The sequence below is a fragment of the Lemur catta genome, chromosome 9, assembly GCF_020740605.2.
Source record: "Lemur catta isolate mLemCat1 chromosome 9, mLemCat1.pri, whole genome shotgun sequence".
NCBI classification, from domain to species: Eukaryota; Metazoa; Chordata; class Mammalia; order Primates; family Lemuridae; genus Lemur; species Lemur catta.
In genome coordinates, this window is record NC_059136.1 from 23,222,371 (window position 1) to 23,241,797 (window position 19,427).

Here is a 19,427-nt window from a genome sequence, read left to right on the forward strand (position 1 = left end):
GAAATGACAACCCAGATAATAGGAGAAAATATTTACAAGTCATATATTTGATAAGGGATTGTATTCAGTATATATATGAAGAACTCTTACAACTCAACAATAAATGATAGCCCAGTTTTAACATGGACAAAGCATCTGAATAGACATTTCTCAAATAAGATATGCCAATAAGTACATAAAAAGAGGCTTAATATCATTAGTCATCAGGGAAATGCCAATCAAAACCACAAGGTAATACCACTTCATACCCACTCTAATAAAAAGAAATCAGATGATAACAAGTGTTGGCAAGGATTTGGAGAAATTGGAACCTCATATGCTGGTGGTGGGAATGTAAAATGGTGTAGCTGCCTTGGAGAACAATCTGGCGGGTCCTCAAACAGTTAAACACGGAGTTACCATCCAACCCAGTAATTCCACTCCTACATATATAGCCAAGAGAAATGAAAACATGTCTACACAAAATTTGTACACAAACGTTCATAGCAGCATTATTCATAACAGCCCCAAGGACGAAACAACCCAAATGTCCATCAGCTGAGGAATGAACAATATGGAATAGTATTTAGCCATAAAAATTCAATTGTTTACATCAGATAAGTGAAGGTTTTTTTAAAAAAGCAAATGTCTTAGACTTACAAGTGCCGTTTACAATGTTTTAAACTGTGTAACAGAACTCCCAGTTTCCTCCCCAGACCTGCTGTTCCCTTCCCTTAGGTCAGGAAATACTGCCAATTCAGCTGCCCCCACCGCTGGGCCCCTTGGTCCTCCAGGGGGCCTGGCCGGTCCAGCGCGGGGAGGGAGGCGGGGCTGCTGGCCAGGGATCCAGGGGCCTTCCTCCCCAGAGTGGCCGGTGGCAGGAGCTGGGGGGACTAGAACACCAAGTGGCCCAGAGGCCCTCAGGAGGGATGGGGCGTGGCCATTGTGCCTGGGGCAGGGCCCTGGAGGGGGCGGGGTCATGGCATATAGGCTCGGGTTCTGGGGGCGTGGCCCGTGCGTAGGGGCAGGACCTGCCCTGGGGCGGAGGGCGTAGTGCTAGGGCGGGGCCCTCATGGGCGGGGCCAGAGCTTTTTGGCGGGAAGCTGAGGACCCAGAGAAAGGACTGAGGGGAGCTGGTGAGTGGAGGTGGCTCTAGCGCTCTAGGTGAGGGTTCCAACGCTCCAAGGTGGGGAGGATGGCGATGGGTCCTGAGCTGAGGGGGGAGGGCTTTGAGCGGGGAGGGTCCTGAGGAGGCAGGGTCTGAGGGGCGGGTCCTGAGGGGGGAGGGTTTGAGGAGCGTGGTCTGAGAGGGGGCGGGTCTGAGGGGGAGGGGCCGGTCCTGAGGGGTCAGGGTCTGAGGGGGAGGTCATGAGGCGGGGAGGGGGGTGGGAAACAGGCCCCTGGAGGAGATTGGAGGTCCTGAGGCGTGGACTCGCCTGGGTGTGGGGCTAGCCTCAGACAGGTGACGCCGTGTTCTCCTGGAGAAAGGAGAAAGGCTGCCCTCTGCCGGATGAAACTCCCAGCCTGCAGCCCTGGGAGGAGGGAGGGGACAGCCGGGCGTGAGTGGAGGAGGGAGGAGGGAGAGGACAGCGGGCGAGTGGAGGAGAACACGGGCCCTGGGCGAAGGGGAGGGCTGCGGACAGGGAGGAGCGCCAGGCGGCGAGTGCGGCTATCCTGTCCTGACCGCCGTCCCACCCCGACGGCCTGTGCCTCCTGTCACCTGACCTCTATGTGGAGGAGCCAGTTCTCGGTGCAGTTACTGTTTTTAGGGTCTTGAGCACTCAGTTGGGCCTTCATGTCCTCTCTCCTCCCTACCCCCACAGCCCTGCCTCCCCGACCGCTTCTGTGGGGAGACTTCCCAGTGCGTGGCTCTGAGCAAGTACCCGAGCTCTCAGGGGCAGCAGGCGCTACCGTCTGAGTGTCCCAGCCCCGTCCTGGCGCCTTCTCGCTACTGCCCTGTGCACAGGGCCAAGTCTGAACCTCTGGGCGCTTGTTTTTTCCCAGTGAAGTTAATTTGGCCAAGGGCCAACGTTTTCTGATTCCCTGCCACTCAGATTACCCATTCTGGCCACACAGTTGTACTTCTGGCTTGCTCAGAAGATCACTCCTGGCCACCCGGTCTTCCAGCCTTTCCAGATCTTTAGTACACTGGCCTCTTTATTTTCTCCCCATCTGACAGCCTTCTTGGTTTTGGCTTCCCTCAGCCAGTGCAGTCTTTGTTGAGCTTAAACTCTGGCTGAGCCCTCCTCAGAGCTCTGCCTGCCTGCCTCCCCCATGCCTGCCTCCAGTCTGAAAAATGCTGCTGGAGAAGGCACGAGGTTGGTGGCTGCTGCTTTTATAAATCCATAGATGGCTAGTGCCATTTGGCCACTGTACAGCCAGACAAAGCTCCCAGGTTCCCCTCTCAGTTCCTCCCCCATTTTCACTCTATTTCAGACCTTCCCCACATTCCCCACTCCATCCTTGCTTTCAGAGAAGGACATTTTTACAGAGAAAATTGAGGCCATCAGTTTGGAGTTCCCTCAGCTTCCCACCACCTGGCATTCACACTCACACTTCCCTTTCTTCTTCCCTTTCAGGACAGTGTAAAAGATGTTCTTCCTTCGGTCAAGGGCACTGTTCCATAAAGTATCCTTTTTCTCCTGCATCTTTTCAGAGTCTTTTCTGGCCCCTTCCTTTCACATATAAACAAACTCAGGTCTCTGTCATCTTGAAAAGAAGCTCTGGACTCCATGTCCCTCTTGAGCTACTGTCTTCTCCTTGCCCACTCACACCCTCCTTTCCCCAAAGCCAAACTTCTTGAATTAAGTGTCTCCATCATCTGTTTTCTCCATTTTCTCACTCAGTCTTCACTCTGGTCAGCCTTTCCCCATTTATAGTGGGGTTGAAATCTTTCTAACCAAGATCATGAATGCTAAGCCATTATTCACTAAAGGCTGTGGACATTTTTAGTACTTTTCTTGCTTAACTTCATGGCAGCCTTTACCTTGTTGACTCTCTGTTCCCTTTAAGCTGTCTCTTGGCTTTTTTGATGTTACGCTTTTGAGGTTTCCCTTTCCTCTCTGGATGCTCCTTTTCCAGCTTCTCTACTTGTCCTCAGTCAGGACTTCTCCCTCAGTCTCTTCTTACTGTACACTCTCTTCCCAGAGGGTCTCACCTCCACCTCCACCTCTCCAACTCCCCCAGCAGGGCTTGAATTATCAAAACTCTTGAATCTTTTCTCTCTAGCCCTGACCTGTCATCTGAGCTTCAGGCTCATAGTGCCACTGCTTCTTGGACATTTCACGTGGATATTGTGTGGATATCTTAAAATCAGTTTGTCCAAAATACAACTCATTTTGTTCCTCCAAAACTGCATTTGCCCCAGACTCACCTCTAACATTTGCAGGGCTGTGAGCAAGAGCACAAATGGAGGCCCACATACCATATATCAGAGTAGTTAAAAGTTACCACTCAAGCTAACTGTTACATTACATTTTCTTTTCTTTTTCTTTTGTTAGAGAGGAGACAGGGTCTCACTCTGTCACCCATGCTGGAGTGCAGTCATCATAGCTCACTGCAGCCTCAAGCTCCTGAACTCAAGTGATCCCCCTGCCTCAGCCTCTGGACTAGCTGGGACTACAGATGCATGCCACCAGGACTGGCTAAGTTTTGTATTTTTTGTAGAGACAGGGTCTTATTGTGTTGCCCAGGCTGGTCTTGAACTCCTGGACGCAAGCCATCCTCCCACTTCAGCCTCCCAAGTGCTAGGATTATAGGCATGAACCACTGCACCTGGCCACATTCTGTTTTCTTACTCTGACAAATAAACCCTTTTAACAACCTGGAGGGTCAGATTTGAATTTAGAGTTCTTGTGCTCCTTGGAGTTCTGTGCCAGGATTTGGTAGCTTGGGGAGAATTGGCCCCCTGGCCCCAACCCCTCCTCCTGCACCTCTTTTCTTGCCATCTGGGTTTGGTCCTGTACTGTGAGGGGCCTGATGCACACACTTGTGAGCATCCTTAGCTCACGAGTCCAAGCTCTGTTCCTGCCTCCCAAGTACTTCTCAATAATACCTAAATCTAGAATAAGAGCCTGACTCTATGAGGAAGGGCAGTCACAAGGATTGGGTGGGCAGGGGGAACAGGCAGGATGAGGAAATGGCCAAAGAAAGATCCTCTAAGGCAACTATATGGATCTGCCTTGTCTGGGCCTGGGAATGGTGAGTTCTGCAGTCTCCTACTCACCTCAGCTGGGACAACAGACACATTCTGGATGCTGTCTTTGTCATCCCTCACATCCAAGCAGTTAAGGTTTCTATTTTCTTAACAAATAACTTGAATGGATTTCTTTCCACCTGTAGTTCATGCCATCATCTCCTACCTGGATGACTGCAACAGCCTTAGTCTAACCCATCTCCCTGCTTCAGTCCTGTCTCCCTCCATTCCATTTCCCCTATAGTGGCTGGAATGATGTTTGTGAAGTGAAAACATGATTGCTTCCTGTTAGAAACCACAAGTCCAAACTCCTTAACATGTCATTTGCAGCCCTTGGTGATCTGACCCCTGCTGACCCCCTAGCGGCATTGTTCACCTCTTACTGGCCCTCAATACATGCAAACACACCACACACATACCACATAAACTCACATAAACAACACACTCACAGTCAGAATATCAGACATACATCATAAACACTCAAACACCCACACAACACACACATTCATACACACACTTAAAAACATTCATACACTATCACATACAAAAACACAATCACATGCACACATTCATTCACAGATCACATGCTCTCTCAAAGCACACATTGTACATATTCTCTCACACACTCATGCACATTTTCCACGCACATAGTCCACACAGAGCTCACTCACACATATCCATACATAGTCATATACACATACACTGCACACCCGAATCACTCACACACCCACACCATACAATCCACATACACATGTCCCACTACACACTTATGTACCACACATACTCTCACACCACATTCATACACATGCTCACACATACATACCCCCATACTCCACATACACCACATACTCCCACACACCACACCACACATACACACAGAATCTGGGCTTTAACCTCACTGATCTGTTTCTCATTCCTGTAGTCCCCAGCGACTTCATACAAGTTGCTCCTTCTCCTGGCATGCTCCTTACCCTATCACAACCAGCTGGCTGGGCTCACCTCCTCCAGAAAACCTTTCCTAACCCCCGAAGCTTGACCGTTTGGGAGTTGGAAGATCTGAAGTGGTCCAAGGATTCCCTTAAGAACCAAACTTAAGAGGATAAGGTTTGCTTGGTTAGCCTAGGAGTAGGAAATCAGAGTCTAGCATCTTAAACTGTGTGATTTCTTTCTTTCTTTTTTTTTTTGAGACAGTCTCACTCTGTTGCCCGGGCTAGAGTGCTGTGGCATCAGCCTAGCTCACAGCAACCTCAAACTCCTGGGCTCAAGCAATCTTCCTGCCTCAGCCTCCCGAGTAGCTGGGACTACAGGCATGCGCCACCATGCCCGGCTATGTGTGTGTGATTTCTTAAATGTTGTATCTCCCCAATGTGTATTATTTTTGTCACCCTGTCTGTTGTCTCAGTGTCATTAGAGGTATAACATTTAAAACCAGGGAGGACTGCATGCTTGTGATCAATAAGGGGGAATGCAAGGCCAGCCCCATACCACTTTCAGGTTGGATGGCAGGGAACTCAGTGGGTAGGAAGCAGGGAACCCAGTGGGTAGGAAGCAGGGAAGTAAAACGGCAGGGGAGTGAGCACACACACAGGCCTGAGGGGCTTTAGCATCCTGCAGGAAAGGCCCAAGTTCTTAGAAACGTGTCTAGTTTGAAGTGAGCTAAGTTCCAATGACTCCTTGGGCCTTCAGGATCTTCTGAGGGGATCTTCACTTCTAGTACAGTTTTGAAGCCACACAGTGGGTGGGCCGGCTGAAGGTTGAGGGGCCGAACCTGAAACCCGAGCCTGGGAGCAGCAGTGATTAAGATGAGCCAGAGGGGTGGGTGAGCCAGCTTGGGAACTCAGAAAGAGGGACATGGAGGAGGGTTATCAGGGGGAGGAGGGTTATCAGTCTCAGATGCCATACAGAGGTGGAGAAGGATGCAGCACCTAGGAGGCCACCTGCGACCTTTCTAGAACAGCAGCATTGGGGTCGATTGCCAAGCTGTAGAGGCTTAAATAGGCAAAGAGCAGAAAGAGCAGAGTCATCATCTCAGGGAAGGAGGAAGGTTTCATGTCTGATGGTGGACAGAGGAGAGGGCCAGGAAGGGAGTACAAGGTGCAAGGCCTGTGACAGGGGGGCAGGTTGCTGCAGAGGTTGGGGGGTTCTGAGCACATATGGAGAAGTTCACCTTGGAGAGGAGGGAACATAGGTTTCTCCGGGACAGAAAGGACATTGTAGGGAGGGAAGTGGATGTAGCAACCACTGGCATTTCGTCACCTGCTTTTGTCCGTGGTAACCTTCACCAATACACCATGTCAGCCACAAACTCCTGTGGCCACACCCTGGGGCCTTTCTACCACCAGAATTTCTCCCTCTAACATCTTCAATGCTGACCACTCTCTGTGTATAGCTTTCCATTCTTCCAGAACCTTCCTTGTTCCTGTCACCACACTCAGCTGTGTGGCCTCTGGCCTCCCAACCTCTGAGTACCCTCCTAGCCTCAGTCCCTATACTCCAGGCCTAACCCAAGGATCATCACTTCAACTATTTTTCTGCAAACACCTGCAATTTCTTTGCCCATTCTTCTGTCTCACTCTACTCTGTAAATTTGCTCCAGCCCCAGGGCTTCTGACACATGTTAACAAATTTCCAAACCTCAAACTTCAGTCCTGGTTTCTCTCTTCAGCTTCTAGACTTGGGTTGTCAATTGCCTACTGGCCATCTCTAACTGGAGAGTAAGGGTGGAGAAAGATGGGGTGCTAATGGTAAGGGATGGGGGTCAGGGGTGGAGAGGCTGAGGGTTAGTGACATACTGGACCCAGTAGGGCAGCACATTTGGATTCCAGAGCTGGGAAATTCTGTCTTTGGAGCTGCTTGGAAATTCAGGTGAGGGAAGGAGTGTGAGCAGGGGCTCCTACCATCAGGTGAATGAGATTGGGGCATAGTTTTGCCCTTTCATCCTGATGGTCCTGTGTTCTCACACTACTCTCATCTGGTGGGGCCAGTGTCCCCCAAGTTTGTTACTATCTATGCACTCCCTGTATGACTTCCTGAGGCCCCAGCACGCAGAGTCTCTCCCCTGTGGTGCAGCCTCACCCTTCCCTCCCCATTCTCCTTGGACCCAGGCCTCTTACAGTTGCTCTGGTGTGAAGGAGGGCCTGCTGCCACCTCGCCAAGCCCGCTGGTGAACCCGCTGATGCCGAGGCCACCTGCCTGATTCTTGATCGCAGACTTGAGCTCGTGATTCTCTCGAATAAGCCGCACCAGCTTCTTGAGTTCCTCATTTTCCCGCACCAGCCTCTCTATCTGATGCCGAAGCCCCTCATAATTGGTGAGTAGAGACATGCCCCGGGGCAGCGGGAAGGGTGCGGCCCACGGGAGGGCACTGCACCTGGAGGTTGCCCAGGGCCCCGGGCCTTGCCCGGGCTGAAGGAGGGCACAGAGCCTGCAAGGCTGGCCCAGTGGGCCCTGGGTATTGTGAGGTCAGAGACTGGGCCCTCCTCTTTGCCCTCTCTGCTCTAACAGGCTCAGCTCTCCGTGCCTCCTGGTCTGTGCACAGGCCTTGCTTCAGCCTGAAATGTCCTGACCCCTTATCTGTTTGGCCAACTTCACTCTCAAGGTGCCTTCTCTGTGAAGCCTCTTCTTGCCCACTGCAAGCTAACTGCTGCCTGCTGGGCTTCCCCAGCAGATGTGTCCTGTGTCTTAGCACTTTCCCTAGTTCCATGCAGTTTGCTCCTTAACACTGTCCACTCACTTTACAGGGAGGGCAGAGATTGTGCCACTCTTCTGGACTCCCCAGCATCCAGCAAAGGGCTTAGTAGGTAACCAGTGAATATTTGTTAAATGAAAACTCACCATCCTGCCTTCCTGGCCAGGGTGCCCCTTCTTGCGATCTTAGACATGCCCGGATTTAGCCTGTCAGGATCTGGGGATGCTCTGTCTTGGATGCCTGGGCACTGGCCCATGATTTCTTCTGACCCCAGGTGCTCCGAGTCTTTCTCTAACTGCTGGCCCGGGAGCTTCTTCCTCTAAGCACCTGGCTCCCTGCAACTTGGAGTTTCCATTTCTGGTGGAAACTCAGGTTTCCTGATTCCAAATCCCGCAGTGGTACCTCCTCTGCACCTGGATCTCTATTCCCCAGCTCCTTGAATTTTCCTGACTTTAGTCCTTCAGGAACCCAAGACCACATTCCTCATCTGGTTCCAAGAACTTGGGACTTCGAATCCTCATGGTGCTCCCTTATCTTAGAGCTATCTACAGAGAACTCCATGAACCTGACCTTGGGTATTGAGAGAGGGCTTTTCCTCATAACCTCCACTGGCTCTGTGGGCATCTGGTTTCAAACCTCTTCACAGGGTAGGGAGAGGATGGTGAAGTCCAGGTGCAGGACAGAGGGCAGACTCCTGGTAGAGGGTGGGGATGAGAAAGGGGCAGAAGATCAGCTGCAACCAGTGTGAGCTGAGCATTCTACCTGGACCTCACAATGGGGGGCCTGCCCCCCTGATGCCCCAGACTATAATCCTGGCTGAGTCACTCTGGCCACATGGACCAGAGCGCTCAGGGACCAGGGCTGAGGTTTCTTCAGTCATCTCTCTATAGAATGTCTCTGCTGGGCTTTCCTACAACATGTAAAAATAAGCTTATCATGGTCTTGTCCCACTGTTGGCCTCTCCTTGGGTTGATGCTGTCTGTGATAGTTACATTTTATGTGTCAATTTCACTAGATTATGATGTCCAGGTGTTTGATCAAAATATAGTCTAGATGTTGCTGTGAAGGGATTTTGTAGAAGTGACTAACATCTACAAAATGTTGACTTTAAGTAGGTTACCTTCAATTGCATGTGGGCGTCATCCATTCAGTTGAAGAACTTAAGAGCAAAAAGACCTGAGGTTTTCTGGGGAAGAAGGAATTTTGCCTCAAGACTGTAACAGAAATCCTGCCCAAGTTTCCAGCCTGCCCTACACATTTCAGACTTGCCGGCCCCCACAACTGTATGAACCAATTCCTTAAAGTAAACCTATTAATATAGAATAACTCTGACTGATACACCATCTCTATTTCACTTTGTACCAGTGCTCTTTCCTCCAAAAAAATTTTTTTTTGAACACCAATTGTGTGGCAGGCATTGTGTTAGGAATCAGGGGTTCAGTGCTAGTCATAGCAGGCATTGTTCCTGCCTTATCAGCCTTATGGTCTAGTGGGGAGCAGTCATGCATTCAATGATCTCCTGTGATGAGCACTGCCTGGGAAAGGCACTGGTGCTGGGAGAGGGTGGATCCAGTCAGTCAGGGCAGCTTTCCCTGAAGAAGTGCTGATCAAAATGATGTGAGGGAGGAGTATCAAGTGTGGGAAGAGCTTGGAAGTCATTAGGGACTGTGCTCCCTAAAGGAAGGGAAAGAGTGGTAGAACAGTATGAGGGGAGTGGACATATGTGCTGGGGAAGGATGGAGATCCCAGGACAGATCGGAGCTTATGGCTATGGGACTGATGTTGATCTTCATCCTAAGGCCTTGGGAAGCCCTCAAAGGGCTTTAAGGAAAAGGATGTGGGAACAGATTGGAGGGAAAAGAGTTGCTGAGTGGTGCATAGTGAGGAGGCAACTGCAGTCAACCAAACAAGTGATGAGGGTGGCCGGTTTGCAGGTACTGCCGTGGAAAGAGGGTGCAAAGCTGAGAAATGTTTAATGATACTGGGTGGACTGGTCTTGGGGATGGCTTGTAAGTGGGGATGAAGGCAAGAGCGAGAGCAGGGACGGCCTTGCCGTTTCTGGTGTGGACGGTGGAGCAGTTGATTATACCAACCTAATAGGGAAGACCCGGTTTATAGCAAAGATCCTTAGCCCATCAGGTTTGAATGTGCTACTGAGCTTAGGATGTCAAGGAGATATGTCAAGGAGGCAGGAAGTTACCACCCCAGGTCCCAGAGGAGAACTTGCTGTGCGGACTGGAAAGATACACTTTGCATTCGTCAGCTTCTAGATGGCAACTGAAGTCATACGAGTGGATGAGGTCACCCAGGAATTAGTGGTGAACAAGAGAGAATAGGCCTTAGGCCCATTGTGCCTAGCAGGGCCAGAACAGGTCTGCAGAGGACATAGAGCAGAAGCACCCACAGGGACGGGTGGAAGACCTGGGAAGGCTGGGGTGGGGAAGCCACAGTCAGAGGATACTTCAAGGCTATGAGAAGCAGCTCTGGTGTTTAATGCTGCTGAGAAGTCATATGAGACAAAGACTGAAAAGTGTGCATCAGCTTTAGGGACTTGGAAGTCATTAGGGACATATCAAGGGCTGTTTGGGTGGAGTAATTTGGCCAATTCCAGATTCACAAGCCTGAGAAGTGAGAAGGAAGGTAAAGTGGAGATGGGGCACACACAGCCCTTGGGCCATGTGGAGTAAGAGTATGGGCAGAACTGCAAGCAGATTCTTCTTGCCCTATTCCCTTCCTCCTCTGGCAGCCTGGAGCCAGGGAAGACTGTGGTCCTCTCTGCCCAGCCACTGTACCTCTGCTGCCTCCAGCCTCTCTTAGAGTTGCAGTGTGCAGTAGAGGTCTTTAAAATACCCAAAGGCTTCCCCAGAATGTTAAGCTGCAGCCTCCTGCTCCTTTCCTTGTATTTACCTCTGCCAGGCTGCATCTGCTCTCTCTACTCTTATTTCCACTTCATTCCAATTTTCTTATCATTATTTTTATCTTGTATATACAGAATATCCTTTGGTATCCAAATCTACTGGGTTTGAGTTTGGGATATAGAGTAGCACAAGTTTGGAGAATGAGATTCATCCAAAAATTTCTACACATCAATTTGGATCATGTGTTTGGGGTGAGAGTCTGGGAAGTGAGAGACACTGGGCCTCACTACCCTGTCTTCAGTCCTGCTCGTTTGAGCTCCTGGACAGCATCACTTCATGGGCCACAGCTCTTGACTACAGGGAGGTTGGACCCGCAGGACTGACGGGAACCTCCTGGCATCCACTCAGAGTTTGCATTCCTCATGGGCTTGTTAAGAACTCGCTGTAAACAACCCTCTGTGTTGTTCCACTTGCTTATGCTGCATCAGATCTCCTCCTTGGGTTTGGGTCAGTGGCTTTTGTGCAGTTTGTCCCCATTCACATTTGCCTCATTAGATTCAGCTCAGCATTCCAGGTTGGCAAGGCCTCCAGGGATCTTTGCTTCCCTCTTGGCTTGGATTCTTTGCAGGTTTAACAAGCTTTCTTCTAAAGGCATCTTTTCAAGGCATAAAGTTGCTGAAGAACAGGGCCCTTTAGCCTGGAGCCTTCTGTCCATACTCCTCTTCCTCCTTTTACCTCCACTCTTACCCACAAGGACAGGCTGTAACATATCGCCCCCATGCTGGACGTGCTGAGAGGCACCTGCTGGCAAGGAGCCACATACTGCACGTGGCCAGCGCACATCCTGGCAGTACTGGCCATGTGATCATTTCAATCCTGCCTGCTGTGGTTGTTTTTGACCTCTGGGTCTGCCAGCATGTAGTTAGTCGTGTTGCTGACAGGGAGTTCCTGGGCAGATTTGTCCAGTCATCGCTACAACAGATTTAGTTGGTCTTTGACTGCCAGTACCTTCCTGGATGTCTGTGGCAACTCTTCTCTACCCACCTCCTATACTTCAGACAATGAAAGGGTCATGGATGACACTTACTGAGTGCTTATTTTAGACCAGGCACTATTGTGACAGTCCTAACAACACCCTGAGGTGGATAGTACCCTATCCAACAGGTGAGGGCACTGAGGCACAGTCAAGTCATGTGCCTAGGCTCCCCTCTCCCCACCGCCCCCAGGGCCTTGGGTCTTTCAGCATTTTTCCAGCTGCCAAGGTCAGGGCTTGATGCAGGCAGCCTGGCCTCTGATCTGCTCTTCTTGCTTCTAGCCTCACCTGTCATTGTAGTCTCTCTCTGTGAGCTTCCAGGGGGAAGGGGGCATCTTTCTGATACCCTGTCGGGTGTAGGCTCTGCCCAGAGGGAAAACTCAGAGTGACATCCTGGGAGAGGACAAGGGCCACAGCATATTCTCCTCCATATAATAGAGCCCAGCACAGGCCCTGGCACATACTAGGTGCTCAGTAAATGTATGAATGCACTTTTAATTTAACTTTTTTTTCTTTTCTAAAAGAATCCTATCATGAAGCTAGAGAAAATGTTGTGCTGACTAGCAGTTGAAATAGGCAAGGTGCTAACTGGTCTTCTGAGTGTCTGAGGACATGCCCCTGAGTTTCTGAGAGAGCCCATTGTCCCCTGGATGAGTCTGGAGGGCCTTGGGAAGGCAGATGACCCCCAGAAGAGCAGGGACATCTGCTTGTTTACCCAGGGCCCTGCCAGATAGGAGATGGGAAGAAGGGCCTCAGGACAAAGGCTCCTGATGTCTTGGCTAGAAGCAGAGAGTTCTGGAGGTATGACCTTAGTCACCAACCCCAGGGGTCATCCAGTTACCCCTCAGGAAGGGCTCAGGGACTAAAGGCCAGGGGCAGAGACAAGGAGGGCTCTGTCAGGCTTCCGTGTTGTTGGTTCTTTTCTACTTTTTACAAAGCATTGTTTGGAAGGCAGCAAGGAAAGAGAGAGCTGGGGAGACCAGAACTTAGGCTAGGAGTTGAAAACCGTGAAGGGTAGAGCGGTAGGCTCTAAGAGAAAAGAGCAAGCTGACACAAGGGCCTACCAGAGGCGTGTGGTTGGGGTTCCAGACCCTCAGACTCTGTCTTAGGCAGTTCGGGCTGTTAAACAAATTATCATAGATGGGGCAGCTTAAACGTCAAACATTTATTTTTCACAGTTCCAGAGGCTGGGAAGTCCAAGGTCAAGGTGCTGGCAGTTCTGGTGTCTGGGTGAGGATTCATTTCTTGTCTGCGTTCTTGTTGTGTCCTTACATGGTGGAGTGTAAAAAGACAGAGAGGAAGCGAGCTCTCTGGCTTCTTTTTATAAGGGCTCCACCCTCATGATCTAATCACCTCCTCATACCATCATATTGGGGGTTAAGATTTCAATATACAAATTTGGGGTGGGGACACAAATATTCAGTTCCTTGCAGACTCTGAAGCCACAACCTCAGACCTGTGCTGCCCTCAGCCCTGACCTTCAGTTAACCGCTACTCCTCCTTCAGGGCTCAGCTAGCATGCCACCCCTCAGCATCCCCCAGTCTCCATCAGTCCTCATCAGACTGGTCGCTTTCCCTTCAGCAGTAGCATAGTGGAGATAGAAGCCCCACTTCCCAGCTTCCTCACGGTGGGCTTGGGGCAGGCCCTGACTCTACTTTCTGTGTCTCTGTCTCTTCATCTGTCAAGTGGGGACAGTAATGCTTCCTTCTCCTGCTGTTGCTGTGAGTACCAGACCAGGCAGTGCATGTAAAGCAGTGAGAGCATTGCCTAGCAGAGTACAGCTAAATGCATTTTCTCATCCACCCATGGATCTTGAAAACCTGCCAGGCACCAGGCACGCTGTGGGTCCTGGAGGAAACAGCAAGGAACAGCCAGACGTGTGGGAGTCCCTGCTCTCTCTCTGGCTCTGTTTATATTGCCAGGAGCTGCCAGCATAGCCAGGCTAGAAGCTGACAGGCGGATGGGGAGCACCAGACTCCCCTAGCCCCATTTCCTGCCCAGAGGGTGTTCACCAAGTCTCTGGAGAGACAGGAGGGCACAGAGGATCTGACAGGCCTGAGTGAAGGTCCTCGCTCTGGTAGTTATGGTCAGGTGACCAGGGACTGTGTGATCCCCTCCATGCCTCAGTTTCCTTCTCTGGAGCATGGGGTGGTGATGCTATCTCACGGCCATTGTGAGGACTGTGCATTCGGTTCTTTGCTACACAGCAGGCATTGAGCACCATCTCTTACCCGTGCAGGGAGTACAGCAAAGGCCCTGCTGCCCTGAGGCTGACATTCTGGAAGACAATGGGCAGTCAACAATATAAAGGGATGATGATGTAGGGGTGTGTGCCTTGAGGAGGGTGAACCAGGGGAGGTGAGGGCAAGAGGGCAGAGTGCTGCCTGGTGCAGAGTGGTTGGGAGGCCTCCCTGACAAGGGGCTGCTTGGGAGAAGACCTGAAAGAAAGTAGAAACTAAGAAAAGGCAAAGCCTTCCCAACAGAGGGGACAGCCAGTGCAAAGGCCCTGGGGTGTGTGAGCAGGCTTGGTGTGTTTTTGGAGACTATCAAGGAGGACTATGAGATGGAGGGGAATGAGCCATGTGAGAAGAGGGGACGACTGAATCAGAGAAGCCCAGGATGGGGTCTGCAGCTGAGATAAGGGCTTTGGATTTCACACCCAGTGAGATGGAAAGGCTAGGAGGGTTTACAGTAGAGGAATGAACTGGTCTTATTCAAAGAACTATCCCTGTTTTAAAGGACCAGTTCACATGATTATATGATTGGTGAGCCCCGGGGATGCAGGATAGTAGCTTCTGTCAGGTCCCTGAGGTCCACTGTCAGCACTTCCGAAGGTTCCTGGTAAGTCCTTATGGAGCAAACATGTACACCCTGCCTGACCCTGCCCACTTCCCTTGCTCTTTGTCTTCAGGGTGAAGGCTAGGCCTCTCTGCTGACTCCCCCATCTCCTGTATCTCCACCCCACCTCCAACAGCTTGCCTCGGACTTTCTGCCTTTAGAGATGTTGGTCCAGCTGCAGACCCTCTACTTACTCCTCTCCCAGTCTCTTTTGAGCTGGGTGCTGTGCTCACCCCATGCACCACATAAGCCTGCCTTGCTCCCAGTTTATGCCTTGACCCTGCTCTGGGACACTGGGCCTGACCTGGTGCCTGTGTCACATTCTTGCTGGTCCCCGCAGCCAAGGACAGACCTGGGAGGTACTGTCTCAGATATAGCCTGTTCCTGAGTGGACAAGTGAGCCGGCTCTCTCCCCAGCCCTCAGCTCAACTGAATCGGAATAGATTCTGGAAAAGTTTTTATCAGGAATCTCCATGAACACAGAGGGAAGTGGCAGGCAACAGAGGGGCCTGATTTTAGGCCCTCGTCTGGGGAGCGGCACTTAAATCCAGCCTTCCACTGGCTGTGTTTGGTGGGAATGTAAGGTCATTGCAGACTGGTCTGCCTCCTGTGTGGAGTGGGGATAACACCTGCACTCAGTTTGTCTTAAGGGGCAGACAACGTCTGGTAAGTGCTGAGGCCAGTGAATACCTGCTTGTGATTCCAGACTTCTGAGACTCAGATTCTTCACCTGCCTGAGCCCCAGGGCTGCAGGAGGAGGGACTACAGCAATGGTGTGCAAGAGTGGAATGGCCTAATGGCGGACAGACCTTACTAGGTTATTCTGATAAGACCACCAAGCTAAATCTCATATGTCAGGATTGGCACAGGATTAGAGCATCTGTAGGGCATCTGCCAGTCCTCTCTGAAGCCAGTCAGGCCTCCCTTCCCTTGGCCCAGAGGCTGCCCAGGCTCCCACACCTGTACTAGTTAGCCGTTGGGTTGGGGTCTGGGTTCTGGACCTGGGGTTGGCTTTTCTAACTTGTTCATACCTTGCTGGGTTCCGGACAGAGCTCAGTGGCAGCCTTATTCCCTGGGAAAGCTTCACTTCTTCGCTTGACATTTTTGGCCAGGCTTTTCTGCCTGGTCCTAGGAATGTGTCTCTGCTTTTCTTCCTTCTTTGGCCAGATCAAAAGTAAAGACTTTCTCAAACCCAAGGAGCTCAGGTTTCTGACACAGGATCTTCCTAGATCTAAGTATAGGACCTTTCTAGATCTTTGCTGGGTGGTGATGATGGACACCTGCTTAGGCCAATCAATGCTCAGACCCTGCTCTGACCAGTTTTGCCTCCACTCCCTGTGGATGATCCTCCCTCCCAGGCAGTTCCCCCTGCAGGGTCTAGGAAAGTCTAACCTTCAGGCCATTGTCCCTCAGAGAGAAGACTTCTGAACACAAAACCTCTCTTCAGCTTGTCTAGATCCTTGGGCCCATTGTGCTGTAGTTTTATGATATAGATGAGTAGAAGTACCCTTATGTGGTATAGTTGGGACTCTTAGTTTGTTGTGTTATAAATGGGAATAGTTTGAGCATAAAGCACATTTCATGTTTGTTTGTGTGTGATTTTATCCACGAGAAACATTATGTGAAAATAGAAACCAAAAACAGCATTTAGCTGAATGGATGGATCACAGCCACATAGGAGTACACAAAATACACACACCTCAGAGGTCTACCAGTTGCCTCAGTTTGTCGAATGTCATTGTGTGTCCTATGAGTCACACCTGCTGACACCTGGTATTACATCTTTCCACTGGATTTCAGATGACCCCCTCTACAATAATTCACAAGTCATAATCCTTCCCATTCCCACTTCCACAAGCAAACTTCGGGTCTTTTTCATGGCAGATGCTATGTTTATTGTAATATTTATGTATTTCTTAATTATTTAACATATGCAAAACTGTGCTATCATTTTTGGTAGGTTCCTATCACTTTAAAACATTTTATTATTTAAAAAATTGTAGTGAAATACACATAAAATTTACCATCATAGCTATTTTTAAGTATACAGTTCAGTATTAAATACATTCTTAATGTTGTGCAAACATCATCACCATCCACTTCAACTCTTTTCATCTTCTAAAACTAAAACTCTGTCCCCATTAAACACAAACTCCCCATTCCCTCCTTCCCCAGTCCTGGAAACCACCATTCTACTTTCTGTCTCTCTGAGTTTTACCACTTTATGTACTTCATATAAGTGGAATCATATAGTTGTCCTTTTGTGACTGGCTTATCTCACTCACCATAGTGTCCTCCAGGTTCATGCATGTTGGAGCACATATCAGAATTTCCCTCCTTTTTCAGGCTAAATAACATTTCATGTATGTGTATACCACATTTTACTTATCCATTCATCTGTTGATAGACACTTGGGTTGCTCACTTTTAAGCTATTGACTATCCCTTTTTATTTATTTATTTATTTTAATTGTTTAATATTTTGTAGAGATAGGGATCTCACTATGTTGCCCACACTGATCTCGAATTCCTGACCTCAAGAGATCCTCCTTCTTCAGCCTTCCAAAGTGTTGGGATTACAGGCGTGAGCCACTGCACCTGGCTGACTATCCCTTTTTAAATGTGTTACTAATGAAGTTTCTTTTTTTTTGTTTGTTTGTTTTTTGAGACAGAGTCTCACTCTGTTGCCCGGGCTAGAGTGTCATGGTGTCAGCCTAGCTCACAGCAACCTCAAACGCCTGGGCTCAAGCAATCCTCCTGCCTCAGCCTCCCGAGTAGCTGGGACCACAGGCATGTGCTACCATGCCCAGCTAATTTTTCTATATATATTTTTAGCTGTCCATATAATTTCTTTCTATTTTTTAGTAGAGACGGGGTCTCGCTCTTGCTCAGGCTGGTCTCAAACTCCTGACCTTGAGCGATCCTCCCGCCTTGGCCTCCCAGAGTGCTAGGATTACAGGCGTGAGCCACTGCACCTGGCCACTAATGAAGTTTTTGAGTGTTATGCCTGTAGCGCCATTTTCCTCATAAGTCTTTTGGTTTTTATTGTGCTGGTTGGACCCTGGCTCAACCTGCCTTATGGCTCTCTGCAGTTATTTAATCTCCCTGAACTGCAGACTCCTCGTCTTTGAAATGGTGCTCATAATCCTGCCTCCTCTGTTAGTTTCTCTGTTTGACAGCACACAACTGGACATGTCCCTGCTGTGTATAGATGTGTTCACATCCCTATCCCCTGGGCATGCAGTATGGACAAGACAGTGAAGCTACTCCAAGTGCAAGGGTTGTGAAGACAGTAGAGCAGTGTGATGGGACAGAGGGGCCAGCTGAGCAGGGCAAAGGCCCTGGGGGGACTTGTGGCTGAGATCTGGGGCTGAGGCAGGACAGCAAAGGTCCTGAGACAGGAACCAGCATGCTGTGTTGAAGAACTGCCGGATGACGGTTGGGCAGGACAGCATGAGCTGGGAAAGAGGCCAGGAGGAGCAGTCAGTGGGGGAGACTGGGCAGCGCACATGGGGCCTGTACACAGGATGCATGCAGAGAAGGCTGGGTTGGAAGTCTGAGTGACACAAGGTATGTAAGACACAGGAACTGCTCTGTAAGTTTCAGCTAATGATTGACTCTGTGTGAGAGCAAGGGTAAAGAGAGGGGGTGCTGTGAATTTGGGACAGTGGGGACATGTCAAAGACACTGGGACACCCTGCCCTGTGACTGTCCTCCCTGCCTTGGTCTGCCCCAGCAGAAAATGGAAAAGGCTGGTAGGGGTGTGAAGGCTATGGGACATGTGATATGGAGCAGGCCCTGTCCACCTTAGGGAGGGAAGGACAGACTCTGCCTGAGGGAAAGTCTAGGAAGTGGAAGAGAAGGGAGAGGGGGAGGGTGGAAGGAGCTGGTCCCTTAACAGTTCTGTGGAGGCCAGAGGGGCACCTGGGGATTTGCACCTGGGGGGCTGGAGGAGCAGGATGAGAAGAGCCTGGCCAAGCCTTGACCCAGTTGTGCAAAAGGGAGTGCCCCAGACTACGAGACTCCCACATGAAAGCCTGGTCCAGTCCATTCCCAGAGCAGATGGGTTGAAGGGTGCATCAGCTCAGCCTTACTTTGGGAGCCTGGATATGGAGAGGTGAGCTCACCCAGGTGGAGAAAGGCTGAAATCCCTGCAGGGCAGTGCCTGTGTCAGGGCAGGGAGTCAGAAGAGCTGGAGAGGAAAGGTGAGGGCCATAAACCTGCTGAAGTCAGCACTGAAGTCTGGGAGAATGAAGAAAAAAAGAAGAGAGGCTGGGTGAGTGGGATCTTCCAAGGAGCACATGGGAGGGCAGAGGGGAGCAGATAGATGACAGACACTTGGAAATAGACACTTGCAAGAAATGCCCAATTCAGGAGAAAATCAGACTGGGATTTTGTCAGGGCAGTATCTCACCCACCCACATGGCAACATGGCAAGGTGGGAGAGGGTGTGCCCATGGGCTGCTGGAGTACTCTCGAAGCTCCCAAGTCTCCTCTCAGGCTTGGTTCTCAGTTCAGTGACTGTTTATTTTGTGTCAGGGGCTGTAGATACAAAATAAGATATTCTGCTCTTAGCTTACTGTCTCCTAGATGAAAGTGGCCAGAGCAATGTGACCCTCAACTAGGACAGTAGTGTTGGGAATGGAAAAGGTGCAGAAAGAAAACCACCACCTTCTTTCATACAAGTTAAAAGTCAGATCCTGAAAGATTGGTATCGGGAAGTGAGTCACCTATGGGAGGGGTAATTCTTTTTCTTTGGGTTTCACCTACCTCTTGGGGGTTCTCTGTCCTTCCTACCCTTAATTCCACCATTAGACTCAGGGACTCTTTGAGATA

General features: G+C 50.2%; 1 protein-coding gene and 1 long non-coding RNA gene across 3 annotated transcripts in view; one reads left to right on the plus strand and one right to left on the minus strand.

Annotated features, from left to right (window-relative positions):
* The window catches only part of SPATC1 (spermatogenesis and centriole associated 1), a 29,214-nt gene extending 21,716 nt beyond the window's left edge, over window positions 1–7,498 (minus strand). Inside the window, exon 1 of the mRNA XM_045561260.1 lies at window positions 7,288–7,498. Within this exon, the coding sequence (XP_045417216.1) occupies window positions 7,288–7,498 (211 nt within the window). The remainder of the gene's footprint in view (window positions 1–7,287) is intronic.
* LOC123644882 lies at window positions 1,069–9,194 on the plus strand. Of its 2 annotated transcripts, none has more exons than XR_006737296.1 (3): window positions 1,069–1,115; window positions 7,279–7,484; window positions 8,975–9,194. It is a non-coding gene; the product is annotated as an uncharacterized LOC123644882 (long non-coding RNA). The 2 variants fall into 2 exon arrangements; XR_006737295.1 differs by having other exon boundaries at window positions 1,111–1,143.
* Window positions 9,195–19,427: the final 10,233 nt, after the last annotated feature.